Source organism: Natrix helvetica (assembly GCF_964273705.1).
Source record: "Natrix helvetica genome assembly, chromosome: 16".
Taxonomy (NCBI): Eukaryota; Metazoa; Chordata; class Lepidosauria; order Squamata; family Natricidae; genus Natrix; species Natrix helvetica.
Window position 1 is genome coordinate 10,439,473 of NC_138563.1, and position 27,275 is coordinate 10,466,747.

Sequence of the window (27,275 nt, forward strand, 5' to 3'; positions counted from 1 at the left end):
AACCTTACACGGGAAAAGACCCGAATACAACAAAACCAGCATACCTACACCAGTGAAAATCTACGAAAACATATATATATATATATATATATACATAAGTGTGTGTGTGTTGTATTTGTACTGATAAATAAATAAAGGGAGACTAGTATAGATCTATTTCGAGCTAATTAGCTCTCATCAGCTAGCCATACCCTTACTGGGATTTGAACCTGGGCTGTATTATATCTTAGGCAGGAGTCTTAGCCACTAAGCCACAGGCTCGCCTCCTTATCAGTTGAGCCAGGGAAATAGGTATGTATTTATGTTACAACCCCTGGTATGCCTAAATATGGGAGGAAGGTCACTACTCCTTCTTTCTGTCCTTCGGCTCATCACAGAAGACCATGCAGGCAGAAAACCATATTTTTATTTTTAATGTTGCCTTTTTTATATTTGTGTTGTATTTGTACTGATAAATAAATAAAGGGAGACTAGTATACATCTATTTCGAGCTAATTAGCTCTCATCAGTTAGCCATACCCTTACTGGGATTTGAACCTGGGCTGTATTATATCTTAGGCAGGAGTCTTAGCCACTAAGCCACAGGCTCGCCTCCTTATCAGTTGAGCCAGGGAAATAGGTATGTATTTATGTTACAACCCCTGGTATGCCTAAATATGGGAGGAAGGTCACTACTCCTTCTTTCTGTCCTTCGGCTCATCCCCCATATTTAGGCATACCAGGGGTTGTTCATTTTGCAAGCCCTTTAATGCAGACACATGATGATGGTCACATTGCATGCATGTCCTGTTCTACTTCTGCTCTCGTTCCTCCAGTTTTCGTTTGCAATAGTTTTGTGTTTGGAGTAAATGCTTTGACCTGAGAAAATCACAGAATTAACCAGGCTTAACAATAGGCTTCAAGGGGGGGTTAATGGGGTCTTTTGGCTGTTAATCGGATTGCTTCACCCAACCAGAGATGCACGATTTCTCACTGCCTGATCTCTGTTTCTTTTCGATCTGCTCTCTTCCACTTGCATTCTGCCCATCACGCTGAACCCCAGAAGAGAGACCTGGGACGGAGGCCCCCCAAGTGAATGGTGAGCTCCACCCCCTCCTTGTAGCTTCCACCCTTCCTGCCCCTCCCTCTTAGCAGCTTCCAAAGGGTTCACCCCCCCCAAGAGCACCTAATAGGCCCATCCTTGAAGGAGGGAGGAGGAGGAGGAGGAACTAAAACAAATGAGTCTCCTATACTGGTAGTCCTTGACTTACAAATCACTTATTGGCCATTCAAAGTCACTGAATTTGACCATTCAACGGCATTGAAAAAAATGGCCATTTTACACACAAACTTTGCAGCAACCCCAGGGTGACGTGATCACAATTCAGGTGCTTGGCAACTGACTCCTATTTATGACGGTCCAGGGGTCATGCGATCCCCTTTTGTGACCTTCTGACAAGCAAAGTCGATGGGACATACAGCCACGTTCCGTGATTCGCTTAATAGCTACGGCAAGAAAGGTTAAAGAATGGGGCCAAACTCACTTAACAACTGTCTTGCTTACCAACAGAAATTTTGGGCTCAGTTGTGGTCATAAGTCCAGGACTTACCTGCAGTAACTTTCTGGGAAGTGGACATGGCTATAAATAGAGGAGAATCTTTGTAGCTCAGGGTTGAAATGAGGAGCCCTTGGTGCTCCCTGAGCCTGACTGTTTCCTTGCAGACGTTTCATGACCAAACTATGGAATATCATCAGTGCTAGCACAAAACATTAATCAGCGATTAAACAAAGAACATCAAAAACCATCCAAAAAGATAAAGCTATTAGCTGGGGAAAAAATAGGAATAAATATAGGAAAAGTTGTAAATGATAAGCACCATAAAGAGGAAAGGGACAATAGGACAATATCAACAATACAATTGGCTAAATTAGGGAAAATAATAATCACTTAATAGACATTTGGGTACCATTGAACCGTTTATCAGAATTATAACCGTTCGCCCCAGCTGTAAGCTTTCTGTCTCCATTTCTGTTGATTTTTATGCATGTGTTTATGTGTGTTGTTCTTAATAAAGTGCGTTATGTACGTTGCAGATTAATAAAACAGATGTGTTTATGTATGTTTATGTGCATTAATAAAGCTATGTATGCTATGAATTAATAACGCTGGTGTGTTTTCGCATGTTGCAGATTAATAAAGCTGATGTGTTTCTGTATGTTGTACATAAAACAGTGTGTCTGTAAAAAAGAACTCCGGGGAACAGAAACAAGCATATTGTTATTGAGATACACGATTGAAGCTAACTATGTCTGGTTTGAGTTTACAGGTAATCCTTGAGTTACAACACTTCACTTAGCGACTGTTCAAAGATTCAACTGACCACCCCCCAAGTACTTACGACCCAGTCCCAAAATTATGAATGCTGCAGCACCAGGGCCGTCATTCCCACTTACTGCGTTTTCCCCAAAATAAGCCCTAGTGAGGGAACCTAGTGATGATCAGCACACAGCTCAACCACATGAGGGAATAAATGGGGAACTCATCAAATTTGCAGATGACACCAAGCTGGCAGGAATAGCCAACACTCCGGAAGATAGGCTGAAGATACAGAAGGATCTTGACAAACTTGAACATTGGGCACTATCTAATAAAATGAAATTCAATGGTGAAAAGAGTAAGGTTCTACATTTAGGCAAGAAAAATGAAATGCACAGGGACAGTATAGGTGGTACCTTGCTCAATAGTAGTAACTGTGAGAGGGATCTTGGAGTCCTAGTGGACAACCATTTAAATAGGAGCCAGCAGTGTGTAGCAGCTGCCCAAAAAGCCAACACAGTTCTAGGCTGCATCAACAGAGGGATAGAATCAAGATCCCATGAAGTGTTAATACCACTTTATAATGCCTTGGTAAGGCCACACTTGGAATACTGCATTCAGTTCTGGTCACCACGATGTAGAAAAGATGTGGAGACTCTAGAAAGAGTGCAGAGAAGAGCAACAGAGATGATTAGCGGACTGGAGACTAAACATGAAGAACAGTTGCAGGAACTGGGTATGTCTAGTTTAAGGAAAAGAAGGACTAGGGGAGACATGATAGCAGTGTTCCAATATCTCAGGGGCTGCCCCAAAGAAGAGGGAGTCAAGCTATTCTCCAAGGCACCTGAGGGCAGAACAAGAAGCAATGGGTGGAAACTAATCAAGGAGAGAAGCAACTTAGAACTGAGGAGAAACTTCCTGACAGTGAGAACAATTAATCAGTGGAACAGAAAATGCTTCCAGAAGTTGTGAATGCCCCAACACTGGAAGTCTTTAAGAAGATGTTGGGTGGCCATTTGTCTGAAACGGTATAAGGTTTCCTGCCTAGGCAGGGGGTTGGACTAGAAGACCTCCAAGGTCCCTTCCAACTGCTATTGTACATTGGACATGTCCATTCACAAACATTGTCAGCAACCCCTGAGGTGGTGCTTAGCATGGCAGCTCCTTCCCTTCCCCATGGAGGCTCCGCTCCTTAATCGCGGATTGGCTGAGCCATCAAGGGCCAGGAGCTTCTCCTCGTTCTGTCTCTCCAGGTGCCTGAAGGTGCCTCCAGTGCATCTAACCAGGCTCGGCTCTGCCTGTGGTGCCAGGCAACCTCACAGCCAAGGGCCTCTCTCTTCCACAGCCCCCCTTGTGGTTCTGGAGCGGGCAGCATCCACGGTTCACACTCCACCAGACCTGGAGCTCAGTCTTGCTCAGGCTGCTGATACAGTACGACAAAGTAGAATATCACCTGTTCCCTTCTCCTCTGTTGGCCTCGGGGGGCTCTTCGACCTCCTGGCCATGCTGCTCTTGGCTGCCCTGGTGGCTAGGGAAGACAGGGTTTTGGGGTGCAAAGGAGGAAGGGGCAACCTTCCCTCCCTCTTCCATCCATCTGTCCCACTGCAGGGCCACCAAGGAACTCCTGCATGCCAAAGCATGGTTCCCCCCCTCCCCTGCCCTGCATGGCTTCAGCGGGCAGGGCTCAGTGTCGGCCCTGCAGTGGGACGGACAGATGGAGGATAGAAGGGAGACTGCCCCTTCCTCTTTTGCACCCCAAACCCCGTCTTTTCCGGTGGCCAGGGTTTGGGGGCACAAAAGAGGAAGGCACGTGGCCTTCTGCTTCGTCGTAGCAATAGCTTGAGCATGACCCTGATGTCCCAGGGTGTCCCAGGAGCAGCAGGGCCAGCAGGCAGGGCAAGCAGAGGCTGGGGCATGCCAAGAGTTTGGCCCATTGCAGCCACAGGCAAGTAGACGGCGGGATGGAGGGTACACCACTCCCACTCCCACAACCCCCTAAGCTTGCCACCTCCTGTAAGCAAAGAAAAATAAAACTCCCCCCCCCCAAAAAAATAAACCCTGGCGCTTAATTTTGAGCCCCCCCAAAAATAAGACTGGGTCTTATTTTCTGGAAAACATGTTATGAATGACAGCAGAGGTGCTGCCCTGCCATTAGGCCTGTGGAGACTCACTTACCTTGCAGTGACTTTGCAAGACCCCTTGGACTTCCCCACCCTGAGTGACCTCAAGTGCAGTTAGTGACACAGCCAATCGATCGGAGGATGCATGGGCCAAAGTCAAGTTATGTGATTCACTCCTACGATTCCTTGGCTTACGAATGTAATTGGCCGGCGCCGTGACGTTTGTAACTCGAGGGCTACCTGTATTCCTTTATTTATTTTTTACTGGTTTACCTTTCCTCTTTACCGGCCAGATTCTGGCTTCCATAGAACAGGTAGCAACTTTTGCACCCTCTGCTCAGGCTACCCATGAAAATTCCTCCCACCCCCAGGTCTTCCAGGGGAGAGAGTCAGAATGCCTGAGGGCAAAAGCATACATTTAACAAACTAATAATTAAGAAAAGAAATATTCAGACTTGACCTATCTCAGTTAATGCAAGTGTGAATTTTAGGCTGTGTCCAAAGAGTTCATGAATCCCGGAAACTTGGATTAAAAAACCCAGGGGCCCCAAAAGCTGCCACCCATTAATCAGAATAGCAGAATAATAAAGTTGGAGGAGACCTCAAAGGCCCTCTAGTCCAATCCCTGCTCAAGCAGGAGATCCAGGGGTGAAATCCTCCCAGTTCGGCCTGGTTCTGCAAACTGATAATAAAAAAGCTTCTGAGGATTGCGTGGCTGAACTGTGAGCCATGTTGATCATCAGAAGCTTTTTCCCCGCTTTTTAAAGCATTTTTCGCTGCCAGTTAGCAGGGAAAAATGCTTTAAAAAGTGGTGGGGAGGGGGGGGTGCTGCGAAAGAGAGAGAGGGGGGAGGAAGGGAGGAAGGGAAAAAGGAGAGGGAGAAAGAGCCACAAACATGGCACTAAACGCAGCTTCAGAGGATACCTTGAAAGAACAGAGCAATCCAGGGCCGGAAGGGACCTGGAGGTCATCTAGTCCAACCCCCTACTCCAGCCGGACATTGTTAAAGTGTGTTACTGTCTTTTGACACACACCCCATCACATGACTACATAGCCATGTCCATCCAGTCACATGACCCCCCGCCAAGTCACACCCACAGAACCGGTAGCGGGGAAAAAATTAGATTTCACCACTGCGGAGATCTTATTTCATTGTGGACAAATGATTGTCCAATCGTTTCTTAAAAACGTCCAGGGAGGGAGCAGCCACAAGCCATTCCACTGGTTGGATATTCAAAATACCCCAAACCTCCCTAGGGAAAAAAAAATGGTGTTAGGAGATTCAATTCTCAAGGGAACAGAACCAGCCAGCCAGTCAATTCAGTGAGCTGCGTTGTTTTCCTGGAGCAAAAATCAAAGATGTGATGAAGAACCAAACCCAGAGATTACTAACCTTTTCTACTACTACGTGTAGGGACGAATGACACAAAAAAGGACTTGAAAACAATATTGAGTGATTATGAACACCGACAAGAAAGTCAAGGAGTTAGGTGCATGTAGTTTTTTCATCTGTACTGCCAACAAAAGGACGACATCCAGTAAGAGAACAAAGAATTCTAGAGGTCAACCACTGATTAAAAGCTGGACCGTGGTCTGCACTACCTCCACTGTGGGCTTATGGCAGGGGTGTCCAAAGTTGGCAACTTTAAGACTTGTGGACTTCAACTCCCAGAATTCCCCAGCCAGCTCTGCTGGCTGGGGAATTCTGGGAGTTGAAGTCCACAAGTCTTAAAGTTCCCAAGTTTGGACACCCCTGGCTTATGGCATGAGATGCACCTCACAACACCCTAGATCAGGGGTTGTCAAATTCGCGATGTCACATTGTCACCGTGTGACGTATTGCTACTTTTTCCCCTTCGCTAAACCGGGGTTGGGTATGGCCAACGTATGATGCATCTTGCCCACGGTCGCATGTTTGACATCCATGCCCTAGAAAATAGGCTGAAGATCCAGATGGATCTTGACAGACTTGAACTCTCTCTAACAAAATGCAATTCAATGTAGAGAAAAGTCAAGTCCGACACTTAGGCAAGAAAAACCCAAAGTACGCATATAAACTGGGTCAAACCAGGCTTCTTAATAGCAGTGACTGGGAGAGGGATCTGGGAGTCTTAGTGGACAACCAGCTAAATAGGAGCCAGCAGCCAAAAAAGCCAATACAGTTCTAGGCTGCACTAACAGAGGGATACAATCAAGATCAAATGAGGTGCTACTACCACTCTATAATGCCACACCTAGAATCCTGCATCCTGTTTTGGTCACCACACTACAAAAAAGAGGTTGAGACTCTGGAAAGAGTGCAGAGAAGAGCAACCAGGATGATGAAGGGACTGGAGGCTCAAAGAGATGATGGACGGTTGCAGGAACTGGGCCTGGCTGGTCTAGGGAAGAGAAGGACCAGGGGAGACAGGAGAGCATCTTCTAATATTTCGGGGGCTGCCCGAGAAAGGAGTTAGGGGGTCAAGGTATTCTCCAAAGCACCTAAAGGCCAGACAAGGAATAATGGACAAGGAGAGATTCAACCTGGAAATAAGGAGGAATTTCCTGACAGGGAGAACAATCAACCAAAGGAACAGAAGTTGCCTTCAGAAGTTGTGGGAGCTTCATCCCTGGAGGCTTTCAAGAAGAGACTGGACTATCATCTGTCAAAAATGGTGTAGGGTCTCCTGCTTCATTGGGGGTTGGACTAGATGACCTACAAGGTCTCTTTCCAACTCTGTTAATTTGATTAATTATCCTCACAGTCAGGAAATTTTTCCTTAGTGCTAAGTTGCTTCTCTCTTTGCTTAATTTCCACCCATTGCTTCTTGTCCTGCCTTCAGGTGCTTTGGAGAATAGCTTGACTCCCCCCTCTTCTTTGTGGCAGCCCCTCCAATACTGGAAGGCTGCTATCCTGTTACCCCTAGTCCTCCTTTTTGCACAATGCTGACCCCCCCTTCCGTACGTCTCGTCCCATCCATTCCCAAATTTTAGCATTCTTGTCTTGCAAATTTTAATCCCTTTTTGCAAGACTCAAACAATGCAGCATTTCCTTTCTTTTTTTTTCTGTTTGATATTCCCACGTCTCTCCAGGCTGTTTTTTCTTTCTTTCCTTTTCCTTTCCTGTTCCCATCACAAATTCAAAGAGTGCCTCTCAAGATTCATATCCTTGTGGGGTATAGTAATTAAATTTATAACTGGAACACTTTTATAGGCAACTAATTTTAATTAGGATTTATTCAATTGGAAGAAATTAATATATATATATTTATTCCAGTCCAGCTTATAAAGCAGGGTATATACCAGAGGTGGGTTCCTACTGGTTCGGACTGGTTCAGTTGAGTAGGTAGCAACGCAGCCGCTCACGCACCCGAACCGGTTCCTATTAGCGGTGGTGTCATCTTGATTTTTGCTCTTGCGCATGCGCAGAACAATCTCCATTGCAGAAATGTAATGTTTCCCCTTTTCTCGTGTTCTGCACTTGTGCAGACTTTTTAAGGTGTAAATGTGCACCTGCGTAGAGAGTGTGCATTTGGGGTGCACGGGAGTGAAGCGAGCATGCATGCTCAAAAAATTTCACGCAGCGAACCGGCAGTAATGCCAGGGGTGGGTTTCAACCGGTACGGACCGGTACAGGCGTACCGGTTGGTGAAATTTATAACCTTTTTTTGCAGCAGCCATTAATGAATGCCATGGTTATTAAGCAGACCCATTGTTCATGACAGGCATTTTTGCTGAAAACCAGAAGTAAAGAGTAATTTTCAGCAAAAATGTTGTAAATTGTGTAAATCACTCCAAACAGCCATAAATATGGGCTTCATCAGAAGAATCCTGGCACTTCCCTGTCCAGGGTACTGAGATAATTGCCTAAACCTCAACCTTGGAAACTTTAAGATCTGTGAACTTCAACTCCCAGAATTCCCCAGCCAAAGTGTACAATCGCCAAACACAATTACTGTTTTCATAGGGCCAATTAACAAATGTAAAGAAAGTGGTTAAAACTGCAGGCATGTTTGTTGCTTTGATCTGATCCAACAGGGCTCTTAATTATGTATTATTTTGAGGAGGATAAAAAAATGTTGAAATGAATTTCACAATGTGACTTTTAACGGTTTCTGAGGCTTATCTATACAAATGTATTCCTGTATTTGGTACAGAGAGATGATTTGGCAGTTTTTAGAAGCAGGATGAGGTTTCTTGCGATGTTGAGAAATGGTTGTGTTGAGATATGTTACGTTGAGAAATAATTTCACTTTTTTATTTTGACTTCCTGATGAGATATGCTATCCATGTAATATATTGAGTGATGAGCTTTGTAAATTATATTTAGGTATTATTTATTAAATGCATATGCTGCCCATCTTACCAAGGCAACCAAGTAAATGGTTAAAATCATATGAAACTATTAGTGAGTTACGTCATGAAACCTAGTCCTTGGCTTAGAACAGGCATTCAGCTCTCAAATCTTCTTTTGTGCAAGTTACACATCCCTCTCTTGCAATTCATGTCTTCCATTTAGGAAGCCTCCTAAAGGCTACGCACGGCCATTTTTGCAAAGGGTGAAGGATTTCGGGAGGCCAAAAATGCTGTATTCAGTGTATAAGATGCACCCAGATTTTCACCCTCTTTTTAGAAGGAAAAAGGTGCATCTTATACTCAGAAAATACGGTACATAAGAATAGAGGAATAAATGTACAATACCAACAGTTGGTTCTTCCAAGTAGACACAAAGCAGGAGAGCAGTGACGTGCGGTGAGGTTTATGACTGGTGAGGCTGGTGATGCCATCAAACCGCGTGGTTGCTCCGATCGCACGGGCGCAGCCCAAACGGAGAAGTTTCTCTTCTCAGAAATGTCAGAAAGGGACAGACAGGCTGCCACAGCTCCACTGAGAAGACATTTCTGAGAAGAGAAACTTCTCCTTTCTCCTCCTCCCCCCCCCCCCTTCTAGCACTAATGATGTTACCTAGGCATTTTTTGCATCGGGCGAGCCCGGGATCCTTGCAAGGAGAATGGGACCACGTGTGCAGGCGGCTCCTCAGCAGCGCACAGCCTCAGATTAGCCCAGCCGCGATCCCCTTCCCCTGCACACGTGGTCCCATTCCCCTCCTTCCTAAGCCAACATGAAGGGGACCGCGGCTGGGCTGATCTGAGGCTGGTATTGAGGAGCCACCTGCACACGTGGTCCCATTCCCCTTGCAAGAATCCCGGGCTCGCCCGATGCAAAAAATGGCGAGATCGGCACACTTGGGGCTGCTGCTGAGATGTCCAGGGAGGCTAAACCAAGCCAGGCGCCTCTCCCAGCCACTTTCACGGCTTCCCGGAGTAATTTTTTTTTTATTTTCATGATGAGAGCGGTGAGGCTCTGCCTTCCCTGCCTCCCTTGACTGCACGTCACTGCAGGAGAGTTACAGGCAAACACAAGCAGTAAGTTTCATTTCAGCAGACAAGCCCAGACAGACTTCTAGTTTATTTCTTCTTAAGTTTCTGTTTCAATTCTTTGCACGGACTCAGATCTTCTTTAAGCTCTCATTGGCTGACCTGGTTCCCATGTCTCTGCCAGCCATCAATATTTTAACAGAGCAGTAGATTTTCTGGACAAGAATATTTGTAACTGGAAAAAATGCTTAAAAGGGGATTTTCAGCCATTGGGACCATATTCCTGCATCAACTGCATTTCAGATTTAGTAAAAGTTCCATAGTTACGTTTCTTCAGCTCATGTGGAGGCATAGGATCTCCTTACATGGGCAGGGGGTTGGGCTAGAAGACCTCCAAGGTCCCTTCCAAGCCTACTTTTCTATGTTCTATGAGAGGACAGCATAATCCCGACAGGGAAGGAAAGGAGAATTGTTCTGGTAATTTTTGCTGGATGACATCTTGCCGCTGTTGCCAGCTCAGCTCTGTCAGTTGCAAGGAATTGTGGGTAGAGGAAAATCACCCCATGCAGGAAGTGCTCGTTTAGCAACCACAATTGGAACCGGAAACTTGGTGGTTAAACAAAGCAGTTGTTAAATGAGACCCCATAACTATGCTGACGATCTGTCTTCAGTTTTTCTTCACTTTACAAGCCTGCAAAAGTCATCCATGAGAGGCCTGGTTATTTTTTCACCACTGTCGGAACGGCAAACGGTCACTAATCGAGGACTTCCTGTATAGGGAACAGATCTCTGCAGGGTTTCTGATGTTTGACCAGGGTTGACACAACCTCTGCTCTCTCTCTCTCTCTCTCTCTTTTGTTGTTTGCAGATATTCCGCCTGAAAGCCGTGCATGGATCGTGGGTGTGATTATAGCTATCATCATTCTGCTTGTCATCATTGTTGGTGTCCTTTATGTGTGGAGGAGGAGGAGAGGTATAAGATGGTTCTCTGCTGCACACCCCCTTGCAAAGCCCCCCCCCCCTCCACTGACCAAGTTCCCCATTCCTCTTCTCTTTCCTTCTCCCTCTATCCCAAAAGAGAAAAAAGCTGAACCAGAAAGTCATCTGTGGGCCACCAGGTGGGGAGGCCTTCATCCCCGTCCCAGGACACCGTCTACTTCTCCATGAATGTCCCAGGGGTAGGAGGGCCCAACAATTTTAACCTGGGCTCTTCCTTGCATCCTTCAGGCCTCCAAGCCAGGGGTGAAATCCAGCAGGTTCTCACAGTTCTGGAGTACCAGTAGCGGAAATGTTGAATAGTTCAAAGAACCGGCAAATGCCACCTCTGGCTGGCCCCAGGGTGGGGAAGGAATAGGGATTTTGCAGTATCCTTCCCCTGGAGTGGGGAGGGAATGGAGATTTTGCAGTATCCTTCCCCTGGAGTGGGGAGGGAATGGAGATTTTGCAGTATCCTTCCCCTGGAGTGGGGAGGGAATGGAGATTTTGCAGTATCCTTCCCCTGGAGTGGGGAGGGAATGGAGATTTTGCAGTATCCTTCCCCTGGAGTGGGGAGGGAATGGGGATTTTGCAGTATCCTTCCCCTGGAGTGGGGAGGGAATGGAGATTTTGCAGTATCCTTCCCCTGGAGTGGGGAGGGAATGGAGATTTTGCAGTATCCTTCCCCTGGAGTGGGGAGGGAATGGAGATTTTGCAGTATCCTTCCCCTGGAGTGGGGAAGGAATGGGGATTTTGCAGTATCCTTCCCCTGGAGTGGGGAGGGAATGGAGATTTTGCAGTATCCTTCCCCTGGAGTGGGGAGGGAATGGGGATTTTGCAGTATCCTTCCCCTGGAGTGGGGAGGGAATGGAGATTTTACAGTATCCTTCCCCTGGAGTGGGGAGGGAATGGAGATTTTGCAGTATCCTTCCCCTGGAGTGGGGAGGGAATGGAGATTTTGCAGTATCCTTCCCCTGGAGTGGGGAGGGAATGGAGATTTTGCAGTATCCTTCCCCTGGAGTGGGAAGGGAATGGAGATTTTGCAGTATCCTTCCCCTGGAGTGGGGAGGGAATGGAGATTTTGCAGTATCCTTCCCCTGGAGTGGGGAGGGAATGGAGATTTTGCAGTATCCTTCCCCTGGAGTGGGGAGGGAATGGAGATTTTACAGTATCCTTCCCCTGGAGTGGGGAGGGAATGGAGATTTTGCAGTATCCTTCCCCTGGAGTGGGGAGGGAATGGAGATTTTGCAGTATCCTTCCCCTGGAGTGGGGAGGGAATGGAGATTTTGCAGTATCCTTCCCCTGGAGTGGGGAGGGAATGGAGATTTTGCAGTATCCTTCCCCCAGGAGTGGGGAGGGAATGGGGATTTTGCAGTATCCTTCCCCTGCCACACCCACCAAGCCATTCCCACTAACCTGGGCCATACTGGAGTCTGGGGAAGGCTCTGATGAGGACTCTGCATCGGAGGCAGAGATGGGGCCAGGGCTGTCTGACAGTTATCAGCTGACTTCAGAGTGGGATATCAGTGGGGCAGAAGAACAGCTGGAGCCTGTTCCCGATGTGTGCATGGGCAGAGCTGCCAGTAGAAGGGAACAGTTAAAGAACAGGGGTCAACTTGGGAGTAAAGCCACAGATGGACATGAATGGCCCCTCCCATAGGAAATAAAAGAGGAATGGAGTTTTCAGGAGACCATTAGTTCAATTCCTTAGGGTGAAGATCTGTTCCTGACTCCTTGCCAAGTAATTCTGCTACAGCATGGAGTTTGGAAGATATTGATTGGCCTGGCAGCTCTCCAAGCCTGATAAAGATCTGTAGTTGTGAAATCTCTTGAAAGACTGTTGGCCGGGACTTTGCTGGAGAGGAATTCCCTTTCACCTAAATAAAAGAGGTTTTATCCGGACAAGGAGTCTGCGTCATGATCTTGGGGGGCCTAAGTCAGAACATCCCCTTCCCTGTTCACCAACACCTTTCGAAGTCGTCGGCAAGATTAGCAGCAACTTATTTGCCGCAAGATAGCAGTTGTGGTTCACAACACACCCACTTCCTGTGTTTCACGTGGTTTCTTTTCTTTTCACAGCTGCCAAAGGAAGTGGGCGTTTTCCCACACACCCAGGTAACAATTCCCCTTCCTCCCAAGAGACTGCAAACACCTGTCACATAGGAAAGTTTACTGCACCCACAAACACAGAAAGACCACAAAAAGCACAAAGAAAATGGAACCAGCCTAGCAAAGGGCAAGAGAATTGAGTCAAACCCCTCCAAGGAGATGTTCAGGAGATCAATTGCAAGTGTGATACAGATAATTGCTAATTTTATGGGGCTCCCAGGTTTGGGGGTCTGGTACACCTTCAGGATGGTAAGAGCGTCCTGGCAGCATTGACCATGTGAAGGCTGATCAAGTGAGACCCCAGAAAGAGTGCAGAGAAGAGCAACCAGGATGATGAGGGGACTGAGGGCTAAAATATAAGAAGAACGGTTGCAGGAACTGGGCACGGCTAGTCTAGCGAGGAGAAGGACTAGGGATGACACAATAGCTATCTTCAGGTACTTGAGGAGTTTTCACAGAAAGAAAGGGTCAACCTATTGCCCAAAGCACCAGAAGCAATAGATGGAAACTAATCAAGGAGAGAAGCAACCTAGAACAAAGGAGAAATATCCTTACACTGAGGACAATTAACCCGTAGAATGGCTCATCTCCAGAAGTTGTGGCTGTTCCATCACAGGAGGCTTTTAAAAAGAGATTGGAAGGTTACTTGTCTGGAATGATTTAGAGAGTTTCCTGCTGAACAGGAGGTTGGACTAGAAGACCTCCAAGGTCTCCTCCAACTCAGTTATCCTATAAATACCTTTGCAACGAACCACAGGAGGAGAGAACAGCCCATCCATTCTCCTTTGAGAAGGATGCAAAACCAGAATCGCTGTTAGAAGAAATGTGTCAAGGTGCTTGAGGCAGTTGGCCCTCACGTTTAAAAAAAAGGAGCAATTACAAAATTTAGAAGGACGGTGGGAAGGGGGCAAAGGTGTGGCCTGTGACCTTCTGATATCCCTTATTTTTTCTTTCTTTCTTAAATTAATTTGCTGCCCATCTCATCACAGAGCTGCTGAGGGCAGTTCACCACAGTAACGCAGGGGGGGAAACTCCATAAAAATTGTGAATGTAATACCAGCAAACCAATGAAGCCATTAAAATAAAGGATGGAAGGGCAGCAATATGAATGAGAAGATGTTTGGAGGGGGAGAAGGAAGCGCAGAGGGAAGCTAGGGGCAGCTAATTAATCATCCTGAAAATAAATCCCAATATTCATTTCAACAAATGAGGAGTGAAGTTCAGTTGGCTACCATTTTCTTCCCGCTGCAGGAGAAGCTGTCAAAGCAGTTCAGCTCCTGAAAATTGCAGGCTCTTGTGGCTGGGATTGGGATTGGGAGGGGAGGGAGGGAGAAGCAGGGAGCTAGTCTAGAGTCATGGTGCAACCATGAAAGGGCCAAAGTCAGACTTCCCTGAATCCCTTGGAGATCAATCTCTCATTGATTCTGAGGGAAAAGCTGCTACACTGGGGAGATTCCTGTATTATAGGCAGAACGTAATGAAGTAGTTAGCTTCCCCACCTCAGCACCACAGGTGGGTCTCATTATTCAGGCCTGATGGTTGGATTGTTAAATAGCTCTGTTAAACCGTTCTTCCTTAACAGCCTTTCACTGTTAATTGTCACTAATGGCAAAGTTTTAATCACAGGCTATTGGGTTTCTCTCTCTCTCTCTCTCTCAATTGTTTGACAGGTGATGCTACAAGTTCCTGAATGGGACAAGAGGGACTTTCTCTGCACCCCCTCCTTCTTCCTCCATCCCTGCTTTCCCCAGGACTGGGAACAGGGGACAAGCATTTGGTTGTCCCATATAAATAACAACAACAACTAGCCAAACGAATAATTGCTTTGCTTCTCCTGCTTTCTACTGGACCATTCAGCTTATTCCCCTAAACCAGGAGTGTCAAACTTGTGACGTCACATTGTCGTCACATGACGTATCGCCACTATTTTCCTCTTTGCTAAACCGGGGCTGGGCGTGGCCAGCGCATGACGCATTCAATTTGCAGGTTGCAAGTTTGACACCCCTGCACTAAACATAAAGTCCTTCCTTCTTTTCTCTATTTTCCTTCCTTCTTTTCTCTTTTGCTTTCCTTCTTCCTCTTTCCCTCTTCTGAACAAAAGGGAGAGTAGATGAAGTACTTACTATGTAAGGCAGGGGTGTCAAACTCGATTTCACTGATGGTTGTATTTGATCTGGGGGGGGGTGGGGGGGCGTGGCCAGCTTGACCTCACTCCTGTGGCTCCAGAGCTCCGTTTTCGCCTGCGACGGCCTCCTGCAATCCTGTGCCAGCGAAAACGGAACTTGGGAGTGCCACTGCGAGCTCTATTTTTGACTGCGACAACTCGGTTTTTCCTGGCAGAAACACTGCAGGACAATCTTCCGCTGTTTCCCAGGTGGCCCCAAGTCTAAGCACTTGAGTTTGATACCCCTGATGTGTGTGTGTCTTAGTGTGCTGTTTGATTAGCTTATGACGCTGCATGCGATACAATCTAATGTCGTCTTGTTTGATGCAATAGCCAAGACAAATTTTCCGAATCTGGCTTGTTGTGACTTCGTTTTGTGGGACAGTCGCTTGTCTGAAAATGGTATACAGGATCTCCTGCTTGAGCAAGGGGTTGGACTAGCAGGCCTCCAAGGTCCCTTCCAGCTCTATTCTGATTCTGACCACTCTCTTCTGATGAAAACTCACACAGTCCTTGGATGCTTTTCTAGAGAGTTTGCGCATATTTTGCTTTTGCGAGTTGTGCCTTGGAAAACAGGGATTCAGAGGGCAGATAGGGACACCCAACATCCTCTCCAGAAGCACAACCCACAAGCACACCCGGGCAGACGAAGGAGAACGTCCTGTCTTCGGAAAAGACATGAACTTGGAGCAGAGGGGGGCATGACAGAACAGAGGAGACAATACATTTATTGTCAAAAAGACAGGAGAAATAAATTGAATTTTGGGGGGTGTTGTAAAGCATTTCTGCTTGACCAGAAAGCTACGTTCATAGTTGAAACTTGTTTACATGTGCAAATGTCACTCTTCTTGCTCCCGAACAAGAAATACCAATAGATTTTAAATAATGCTCAGATCTCTTGGTTTTTCTGCTGACTGTTTCATGCTTTGGAACAGGTCTCAGGAAAATGTTTCATCTTATATTGGATCCAAAGGATCAAACAGGATGTGTAACTGTGTGGGTTGTTTTGTTTGGCCGTGTTGTTTTGTACAAACTGGAGTTTGTTCTTTGCTACTAAATGTAGTATTTTTACTTTTGTTGTAAATTGGGGGTGAAGGCTTATTTTCTTTGTGCTAACATGAAATAAAAACATCTACTTGATTAAACTTGCATGTCTAACTGACTGACTTGTGGCCCACCTAATGAAGTTTACACACAATCATTAATGCTTATTAAATGCACTTTCCTCCGCTTCTGATTCTCACGCTTGGTGGCACCGTGTTTAAACTGAGCCCTTTAATTAAATTAATTGCCTGCTTCAGTGAATATCAAACCAATAATTAACGCCGGCTCTATTCAGCATTGTTTGGGAGGGGAAGACGCTCTTTAGCAACAGAGAAATAAAAGGCCAGGCCAGAGGAAAGGAAAAGGAAATTATATTTTGACTGCTTAATTTTATTTCTTTATCTTGCCCTGAAAAGGATTGGCAGTTGTCAGCCCAAACAATCACAGTTCCACCAAGCTCCATCTGGATAACGGTCACAATTTTTCTTTGCAGAGATGGAAAACCCATGTAGGAGTGGTTCCGCCTTAATAGAAGGCCAGCCCAAGGTAAGTTCATAAGAACATGAAACATAGAATCATGGGGCTGGAAGAGACCTTGGAGGTCTTCTAGTCCAACCCCCTCCCTCACAAAGGTCTCCCAAAGCTCCTGGAATGGACCAAGGTGATCTATAGCCCAGGCTTCTCCAAACGTGGCAAATTTAAGACTTGTGGGCTTCATCTCCCAGCATTCTAGCTGAGGAACTGTGGGAGTTGAAGTCCACAAGTCTTAAAGTTGGCAAGTTTGGAGACCCCTGGACTAGTCCATTGATGTCCAAGTTGAAGGTGACTCCAGTTCTCTACGCAGCTCAAGATCTTCTTGAATGTCACCAACTCAATCCCATGTCCTCCACAAGGGGAAGGAAGACCTCTTATGGCAGGGGTGTCCAAACTTGGGAACTTTAAGACTTGTGGACTTCAACTCCCAGAATTCCCCAGCCAGCCATGCTGGCTGGGGAATTCTGGGAGTTGAAGTCCACAAGTCTTAAAGTTCTCAAGCTTGGACACCCCTGTCTTATGGGATGAAATCTGAAAAGGCCATCAGGTTTTCAAAACCGAGTCTTCCTTAAGGCAGGTGGTCCCTACTCCCAGGATTCTCAATCACGGGTTCGTGGGGCGGGAGGATCCTAGCAATCGAAATCCACACTTCCAGAAGATATTCATATGTGGGAAAGAAAGAATGCTCTCCTCAACAGAACAAAATGGGATTATATATTATGGGCTGCTCTTTCCTTTGCTGATTTGAAGTCTTCTCAAAGGAGGATTTTGCACAAGCCTCCTTAAAGAGCACAAGGCCAAAAAGGGGGTGGTGGAAATCAGATTTGGGGTGACGGGCCCCCACTTGCTCTGCGTTGGGATGCTGTGGGTGTTCTTTGAGGCGCTGTAGTTTGTACTTTTTACTTCTTTTTTGAGACGTGTTCAATTTTGTGATGCATATCCTCCGATACATTTTCCTTAAAAGGAAAGAAATAACAGATAACTTTCAGATAATCTGGTAGGAAATGACACTTTTGCTTCTTTAAGAGGAAAAGATGTGTCAGCTTTTGATCTCACGGCAAATATACAATTAAAAATAAATCTCACTAAAAATTACGCATAGCTTCTTCGTTTTAAATTTTCCACAAGGACACTCACGGTCAATGAACTGTGAAGTAAATCTGCTTGTCGGTCCAGCATTGAAATATATTTCCGCTGCCTAAATCATTGGTGGCCCTTTGCCATAAAGAGGACTGTGGAGCTGACTATGTAGCCACCCAAAGGGTTAGAGAGGCTGCGTGACTTTGAAAAATAAAGGAAAGAACAAAGAGTAAAGCCAAGTAAAAAAGAAAGTAAAAAATAGAGTCATAAGTAGAGTACAAAGTGAAAATGAAAGTAACAAACGAAGGTAATGTAAAGTAAAAAGTAACATTAGGTAAGGGGAGCATAGTAAAAAGTAGAGGAGAAAATTAAAAAATAAAGGTAAGGTAAAGAGTGTAGTAAAAAGTAGAAGTGAAAGTGAAAGTAAAAATGAAAGTAAGCTAAAGCAAAAAAAAGTAAACAGAGGTAACGTGAGTATAGTAAAAAGTAGAAAGTAAAAGTAAAAAAAATCAAGGTGAGGTAAAGCAGGGGTGTCCAAACTTGGGAACTTTAAGACTTGTGGACTTCAACTCCCAGAATTCCCCAGCCAGCATGGCTGGCTGGGGAATTCTGGGAGTTGAAGTCCACAAGTCTTAAAGTTCCCAAGTTTGGACACCCCTGAGGTAAAGTAAAGGTCATAGTAAAAAGTAAGAGTAAGAGTTAAAGTGAGGGAAATAAAGAAAGGTCAGGTCAAATAAAGTTAAAAGGAAAGGAAAGTAAAGAGAAATATAAAAGTGAAAGTGAAAGTGAAAATAAGGTAAGATAAAAAAACGAATGAAAAGCAAACGTCAAATAAACAAAAACGCAAAGAGTCAAGTAAAAAGTAAGTTAAAATACTACAATAAAATATTTTACCTGTCCCTGCGGGTTACCTTGGGTGAATCACACACACGCACACCCCATAACCAGAGTCCCAAGAAGGAGGGGACCATCTCACCCCAGAGCATCTACCCCCTTTCAGTTCAGAATTGCTTAAAACCAGGCAAATACATATTTCACTTTCTCTCTTTTTTTTAAACTCTTAGGAAACCAGGAGAAAGACAAATCAGCCAGCTAGAAACGCCGCAAAGAACAACCCGGGAACGCCCCAGACCATTTATACATCTGTGCAGCATCCCAAGCAGGTGGGAAATACAGTATTTGTTGATTATTTCTTTATTAAATTTATATGGCTGCCCAACTGACACGTAGATGACTTCGGGTGGCGTACGACGTTCAAAATAGAGTACTATGTAGTATAGCCTTTATTGTCATCGTACATCAGGTATGCAACGAAATCACAACGTAAAGGCTCCATCTCTTTTCGGGGGGCCCAGGAGATCACCGATAACACCCCATTTTTAGGGAAAAGCAATGGAAAGGGGTGGGAGAGAAACTGTAGCTATAGGACAGGAGTGTCAAACTCAATTTCATTGAGGGCCACATCAAGGCTATTGCTGACCTTGGGAGGGGGCAGTGGGGGCTCACTGGGTGGGCATGGCCAGCTTGACGGCTCTCCCCAAACTGCTGGATTGTTTCCTGTTCGCAATTGGTAGACTGGGCCGAAGTGATGCAGACAGGCCTCTTTCATTTTCCAGGATGGCCCTGCAGGCTGGATCCGACCACATTGCAGGTGTCCGGGTTCCAAATAGCATCCAAAAGTAAATCAGAGTCCGAGGCAAAGTTCCAATTGATGAAGAGAGCCATGTTGGCACATCTGGGAAAACCCGAATCTGAAAGCTTCCCAGTTTTCCCCACCCAGTTGAAAGTTCAAGGTCTTGCCCCCCACACCCACAAGCCCACCACAATGTCCCATCTTCCACTGCCACGCTGGCAGCTTCCACCCATCCAGTTCCGGTCAGGTGCAGAGGTTCGAAGACAAAGGATGACCTTGGCTTTCTAAAAAGAATGTTGTTATGGCTACATCGCATCTAACTTCGTACATTCCCATTTTCCCACCATAGAAAATGCATCGTAGAATAATAGAAAGTGTGGCTGGCTAAAGATCCAAAAGAAAAGATGGCTGCAGGTCTGACAAGAGGTCGGATCTGTCCCACAGGCCTTGAGTTTGACACCCCTGCTATAGGAGAACGATGTTCCATAGACAAGGGGCCAACACCAAGAAGGCCATTTGTAACACACCTACCAGATGTACATCCCGAATTGATGTGACCCTTAACATGCCCTGACCTCCCATCATGGAGGGCCAGGTGGGCATAACAGGGGTGAGGTGGAGCCTTTTTGAACACTGGTCTCGGAATCCAAGCCATATGGGTCTGGTAGTTCAAAGCATCCAGAAGGGCACCAAGTTGGAGGAGGCTGTGTTGATCAAACACACACACACACACTCACTTCTCAAGACCGTAAGGAATAAATTGTGATTCAACTTCGGGGTCTCTAAACCTGGCAACCTTAAGGCTTGTGGATTTCAATACCCAGAATTCCCCAGCCAGGTTATGCCTTGAAGTCTTAAAGTTGCCAAGTTCGGAGAATCCCTGAGCTAAAAGATTACAACCGGGGCGTGAGAGGGGGGGAGGATTTGGGTTGAAATCTTTTTCTTCTACTACACATTTAAATAGGGTGGTGCTTGGAGAAAAAAAGAGCACAAATGGTTCGTGCTTATTTGTCCTCTGTGTTTTAAAAAAGTGATAACAGTATTAACAGATTTGGAAGGGGTCTTGTAGGTCATCCAGTCCAGCCCCCTTGCGCAAGCAGGAGCCCCTACACCCATGATGGCAAACCTGTGGCCCTACACCCATCTGTTTTGGCACATGAGCCATTGCCCATTGCTCTTGCGGGTTCTGGCACACTGGCCAGCTGGTCTTTACGCATGTGGGAGCCAGGAGAGCAGCCGCCTGAGGTGCATGCATGTGCCAGGAAGATGATATTCCAGTTTCCAACGTGTGCATGCACACCAGCCACGTGGGCTTGTGCTTTCTGGTGCAAATGCATGCACGTACCAGCCTGCTTACGGTTTCTGGCATGTGCATGCACACCAGACAGATGGTCTTCACACACGCATGTGCGCCAGAAACCAGAAGCCCAGGCAGTGCGCATGCCAGAAGATCATCCTCCCGGCATGTGCAGCACACTGGGCGGCTGCTCCCCTGGTTTCCGGCAAACACATGCGCTCCGAGCGCTGAAAGGGTTCACCAACCATGCTCTATACCATTTCTGGCAGATGGCAGTCTTAGACTTGGTGTTCACGGCTTGGTGTTCATTCAGGCTTCGCCTCATTGCTCCTGGTTTCGAAAAGGATTGTGCAAAGAGTCCCATTTCCTGCCCGTGTGCTCAAAATGTACAATGCAAATTTTATACTTTTCGACACGGATGAAGTCGTGAATAGGACCGTAATGTTTCTTCTTCAGAGGGAACAGTACATTTGCTAACTGTTCTGCAAAGCCACTCTGGGAAACTGGAATACTTTAAGGCCCTTACTCAAAAGTTACAACTGCTGCAGCATCATTGGGGCCACGTCAACAAAAGGTAGTCCCTTACCACCAGCTGCAGGGATACTACCGTGGCCTCCCCGTGTCAGGGTTCCAAGAAACACACCCATAGCAAGGTAGACAATTCTATCCAAGAATAGATTCATTGGATTGGCACAGATCTGGTGGAAAACGGACTGTAAATGATCCTGCAGTTTTCACCTAATTAAAAGTTCTTTCAATTCTCCCGGTTAATCAGTCCCATGCTCCAATCAGGATACAGTGCAGTTGCTAGATGACTCCAGTCCCCTCCTTCTGGACACCTGGTGGGAATGTCCTTGGCTCCCAAGAGAAAGCACTTTATTTTGGCTACAGCACCCCGGCTATCTCTACTCCCCCCTCCCACAGCTCCAGTTGTGGCAGCCCTGAAGCCCCAAAATGGCCACAGCCAGATCAGCTTCAGGGCTGACACTCACTTATCAAGCCCTCGTCCCACCCTGCTGTATCCCAACCGCCCCCCCTCCTCTCCACCTCCTGTCACAACTCGGTCCACTTACCTAGATCTCCTCCAGGAAGTAGCCACACTGCCTTCCTACACAGAGGCCACACGGCACTCCTCCAAAGTAGGCGCTATTTTGAAAATGGTTGCAAAGAATCAATGCACTTCAATGGATGCAAGATAGTTTAGTTTAGTTTATTTAGTTTAGTTTATTTAATTTATAGACCGCCCCCTCTCCCCGTAGGGACTCGGGGCGGTGTACAGACCATTCATAATCAAAACAACAGAAAATAACATAAGACATAGAGCAGAAACAACACACACCCTGTCTGTATATAAAATCCCAAAACCAATTTAAATACTTAAAAAACAATTTTAAAACCCGTTTAAAACCCCAATATAAAATTTAAAAAGCCATCCAGGAAGGTTTGTAATAGATGTTAAATACAGTTACGATTATAATTATAATTAGGCCAGACCAGCTACTCGAAACAGGTGGGTCTTGAGTTTCTTGCGGAAGGAGCGGAGATCAGAGGTGGTTCTAATATTGGGGGGGAGGTCGTTCCAGAGGGTTGGGCCCATCACAGAGAAGGCCCTACTCCTAGGCACCGCCCGCCCGCACTGTTTAGCGGATGGTACCCGGAGGAGGCCCTCTCTGTGAGAGCGGATTGGTCGCAGGGATGTATGGGGTAGAATGCGATCCCGCAAATAACTAGGTCCCGATGGTGCCACATAGCCGACAGGGCAGTGATGGAGAATCTTTTTGTAAACGCATGCCAAAATGGTGCATGTGTGCCCACGCCCACAATTCAATGTGCCCCATGCATTACACACAGACACATGTTGGGCCTGTTTTTTGCCCTACCCAGGCTCTGGAGGCTTTCCTGAAGCCTGGGGAAAGCAAAAACACCCTTCCCCAGGCCTCCGGAAAGCTGAAAATCAGCTGGCTGGCACGTGCATACATGCATACACGCTGACAGCTCACGTGCCGGCAGACATGGCTCTGAGTGCCACCTGTGCCATAGGTTTGCCATAATGGGTACAGGGAAACTAAGGGACAAATCACCCTGCCCTCCTTCCCCAAGTCCATCTCCGATATCTCACTAAACGGCGGTCATGACTTGGAACTGCAATGGGCAAGCTCCATTATGGCCATAACTTGGGGACTACTTGTAGTGGCCTTTTCTAAAGATGTTTTTGGGGAGGGCAAAAGTTTCTCCAGACTTCATCTAATACATTGTTTTTCATACTTGGAAAATCGTTAAGATCTGTGGACTTCAACTCCCGCAATTCCCCTGGGAGTTGAAGTCCACACACCGTAAAGCTGATATGGTTGAGACACATGAGGCTAACAACTTCTCTTTTGCAGAATCATTTACAAACAGATGATGAGAAGATGGGACAGCACAGCCAGGCAGAGAAAACAATTTATTCGGAGATCACCAAGTCTCAGGAGGCAGGTGGCTTTCTTAGTCCGGCTTTGGACATCTCAATAGTCCAGTGTACATTTCACCCAGGGGTGGGTTGCTGCCAGCATGCCATTAAAAGGGGGGGGATTACATTTTTGCAATGAATATTGTTCTGCGAATGGGCAGAACCAAAAATCAAGATGGCGCCGCCAAAGATACAACCGGTTCAGGGGTGTGGCAGGCCGAATTACTACTACTCGGCCAAAGTGGTAGGAACCCACTTCTGATTTCACCTCAATGAATCTAGTTACTGGGATTCTGAATGGAAAACAATCAACTGTACTACATTCACGCATCCTACTATAATTAGGTGACCAGGCGTCCCGCTTTTGGCGGGACAGTCCCGATTTTTAATAATTTGTCCCGCGTCCCGCGGCGTTTTTAAAAAGTCCCAATTTTGGGTAAGGTGCGCTGCCACGCACGTGGCAAGAAAACACTGCGCAGCAGTTTGCAACTGCTGTGCAGTGATTTCTACTGTCACAGGCTCCGGAAGCTGGGGAGGTCCTTTGCAGGCGGCTAGAACTGGCCGCTCGCAAAGGACATCCCCGGACTTGTTTTGATGAGCGCGAGGCGACTGATGGTAGTTTGTGCCGGCCATGCCCGCTCAAACTATTGTGAATCGCCCCGTGTTCAGCAAAGCAAGCCTCGGGAGGTCCTTTGTGGGCAGCCAGTCCTGGCCGCTTGCACCTGGAGCTGCGGCTGAAGTGAACCCCCAAAGCCCCCGCCACCACTAGAATAACTGCCTCCTCCTCCTCCTCCTCCTCCTCCTCCTCCTCCTCCTCCTCCAACAGCACCACCACATTTGCTGCCTGGCGCTGCGGCTGAGGTGAAGCCCCCAAAGCTCCAGCTGGCGCCCCTGCCCATGGCAGCAGCGCCTCCACCTCCGCTCGGAGCCCCTGAGCTGGGCCCCGCGTTACCCCTGCCCCTCCTCCTCCGCCTTGCTTTTGAGGAGCCATGAGGCCACGGGAGCCAGTAAGAAGGCGGTGGAGGGGGCAGGAGCAGGAAAAAAAGCATCTCATGGCTTCTCAAAAGCACAGCGGAGGAGGAGGAGGCAGCAGGGGTAACGCGGGGCCCAGCTCAGGTGCTCCGAGATGAGGGCGTGGCGACAGCGGCGGTAGGTTTGGCAGCTTCACCTCAGCCGTAGCGCCAGGCAGCAAATGTGGTGGTGCTGTTGGAGGAGGAGGAGGAGGAGGCAGCAGTTATTCTGGTGGTGGCGGGGGCTCGTCGGCATCTTCAGCGGCAGCCCTGCCCCCAGTGAAAAAACCCGAAGATTGAGCAGATCCACGCAGAAGGAAAACCAAACATCCCCCACCCCACCCGCCCCCAAAATTCCCTCTTTTTCCAGGTAGGTCTCAGCTCTCCAAATAACTGCTTCCTTTTTTAAAAAAAAAGTTAGATAAACATTAAAACCGTTAGACATAGTGCAACATTTCTACAATAACCTTTCCATATAGTGGTTAGATCTTACAACAATTACATTTTATATCCATTACGTAGGTATGTGTAGTCAGTCAGATCACCTGTCTATTGGTCCTTTCTTTTATATAATTACTAACCATGCAAATACATATCCGATTCCTACCTATCACACAATCTTAATACCATATTTTCCAATTCTTAACTTATCCGTGTTTTTCTGTCCCAGCCTTTTCCCCTCGTTTCTAACCATCGGTACCATTTGTCCCAGATTTCGTGATATTCCGTCTCTCCCTCATCTTTGAGCTCTGGAGTCAATCTGTCCATTTCTGCACCCGTCAGTATCTTATTTATTATTTCTTGTTCCAAGGGAGTCTCTTTATTTTTCCATTTTTGTGCAAAAAGCAGTCTTGCCAATGTTAAAATATGCAGCATTAAATATAGTCCACCTTTGCCATGTTTTTCTTTTGTGATCCCTAGTAAGAATAATTAATTTAATAAATTAATTTTTTTTAAATTTATTATTGTACAGTGCATATCCTACCTCCTCCGTCTATCTATGTATCTATGTATATCTATATTTTTGTATCTACATTGTTTTGAATATGACTGTACACCGCCCCGAGTTCTGTTTAGGAAAAGGTGCGGTCTATAAATTAAATTATTATTATTATTATTATTATTATTATTATTATTATTATTATTATTATTATTATTATTATTATTATTATTATTATTATTATTAATAATAATAATAATAATAATAATAATAATAATAATAATTCTGGCCTCAACTCCATCCTTTGATTTAGCATCTCTTCCAAATACTTTCTTATCTGGTGCCAAAAAGCCCTCGCTTTCGTGCACTCCCACCACATATGCTAGAAGGTCCCTAGTGCAGCATTACATTTCCAACATCGTGGCGATAGGTTTTTGTTAATTTTAGCTACTCTTGTGGGTGGGATGTGCCACCTATCTTGTATAACCTTGTATATCTTGTTCTTTATACAAGGTGGCTAAAGTTAACTTTCTGTTTCTTTCCCATAAGTCTTGCCAATTGTCCAAATCTATGCTGAAACCAAAGTTCCTACTCCATGCTAACACGGTTTCCTTTACCTGCTCTTCCACCCAAATAACCGCTTCCTTGTCTTCTCCTTGGCAGGGTGAAGACTCAGAGATCAAGACCATCTATGAAACAGTGCAAAAGCCCCTGTCCATCAAATCCTCTGGCATGTCAGCCTTTGTTTAACACATACACACCTTCTGCAAAGCTAGCAAGAGATGCCCTCCCCCAGAGCTGGAGGAGTGCCTGGGCCCCATCTTCCAAAGGGAGCCTGCAGAGGACTCCATGCACGAGAGAGAGAGAAGCGGAGAAGACGTCATGGGTCATTCCAGGACCCTCGCTGACTTTCACTCCTGGACTTGCACTGGCCCAGCAGGTCATCCTTCTGACTTAGGGGAGTCAGATGGGACAACTCGCCCTGGCCGACTAGCTGCAGGAGAATTCAACAAATACAAAGTTAAATTAATTTTGACTGAAGCACGGCCAATAATAATAAAATAGTTCAGGGGTCAGCAATCTGCGGCTCTGGAGCCGCATGTGGCTCTTTCATCCGTCTGCTGTGGCTCCCTTTTGCCAGTCAGCTCCACAATTGATAGGGCTTTCGATTAGGACAGGTAGAGGACGCTGTGCTAGGAGAAGACTCTATGGTGGGGGAACCAGACTTCCGGTCAGCTCCAGAATTGAATGGGGGGGGCTTCTGATTAGGACCTTTGTGGCTCTTTGAGTGTTTAAGTTTGCTGACCCCTGGAACAGTCAATCCAGAAAAAGGGGTCATTAAATGACAAAGAAGAAGAGCCAATCCAGAAAAACAAGAGTGACAAGAATTTCAACGAAAACTTGGTCCCCAATAATGAAAGTAACTGAATGAAACAATTAATACAGTGTTGAATTTTCCCACAGTGACTTGGTGGTGGTGAGTTGCCCCAGACCCCTCGAGGGGAAGTGGGGGAATGAGAGAGTAATTTATTTCTTCTTTGTTCCTTAATTTTAAATGATGCGCAAATGAAACCTTATCCATTCCACTCTGAAGCCATTTGAAGTTTACAGTATTGTTTCACCAGCATTAGGTATTAAGTGGGGAAATCTGTGTACAGATAGTCCTTGACTTATGACCAGCCTTTAGGCTAGGTTACAATCAGTATAGGAGTTTCCACCAAGGTCCTCTGTTCCAGCGGGAACAGTATTCAAATCTGATTGGTCAAAGGGTCTGACAGCTCCCTAAAAAAGGGCTGCTGCCAGACAGAGTCTTTGCTGGATTGTACATAGTTGCTTCTGAATAAAGAGCTGTTTGTTACTGAAGCCTGAGTCTGCCTCATCCGTTCACCCGATCTAACACTGGCGACGAAGGTGGGATTGGAAGGCAACTAGGCACCCCAAAAAAGCAGAAACAATCCAGCAAGTCAATCCAACCTGGAGCGAAACGTAGCATCGAGCAGCCATCTTAAAGTGGCAAATTCAACTCCGCTTGCCAAGACAAGATGATTATGCATGCCCCACTGACTCCGTACAACCCAGCCATCGAGCACTGGGATTCCTACATGATGAGGTACAAATGCTTCCTCGAAGCCAATGATCTCCTGGGTCTGTCTGCAGGCCGGAAAAAAATCAATGTTCCTGAGCTACTGCGGACCAGAAGTGTTCGAGACAGCTAAAGATTTGTCCGAACCAACGCCGCTCCATTCGGTCGCTTACAACAGATGCT

At 46.3% G+C, this 27,275-nt stretch overlaps 1 protein-coding gene across 1 annotated transcript in view; it reads left to right on the top strand.

The window, feature by feature from the left end:
* The window catches only part of LOC309400040 (SLAM family member 5-like), a 45,136-nt gene extending 18,497 nt beyond the window's left edge, over positions 1–26,639 (top strand). The window contains exons 4-10 of the mRNA XM_081968350.1: positions 1,043–1,078; positions 10,643–10,747; positions 12,829–12,864; positions 16,560–16,612; positions 18,745–18,843; positions 22,995–23,081; positions 25,673–26,639. Coding sequence (XP_081824476.1) covers positions 1,043–1,078; positions 10,643–10,747; positions 12,829–12,864; positions 16,560–16,612; positions 18,745–18,843; positions 22,995–23,081; positions 25,673–25,759 — 503 coding nt within the window. The 3' untranslated portion in view covers positions 25,760–26,639. The remainder of the gene's footprint in view (positions 1–1,042; positions 1,079–10,642; positions 10,748–12,828; positions 12,865–16,559; positions 16,613–18,744; positions 18,844–22,994; positions 23,082–25,672) is intronic.
* The last annotated feature ends 636 nt before the right edge of the window (positions 26,640–27,275 follow it).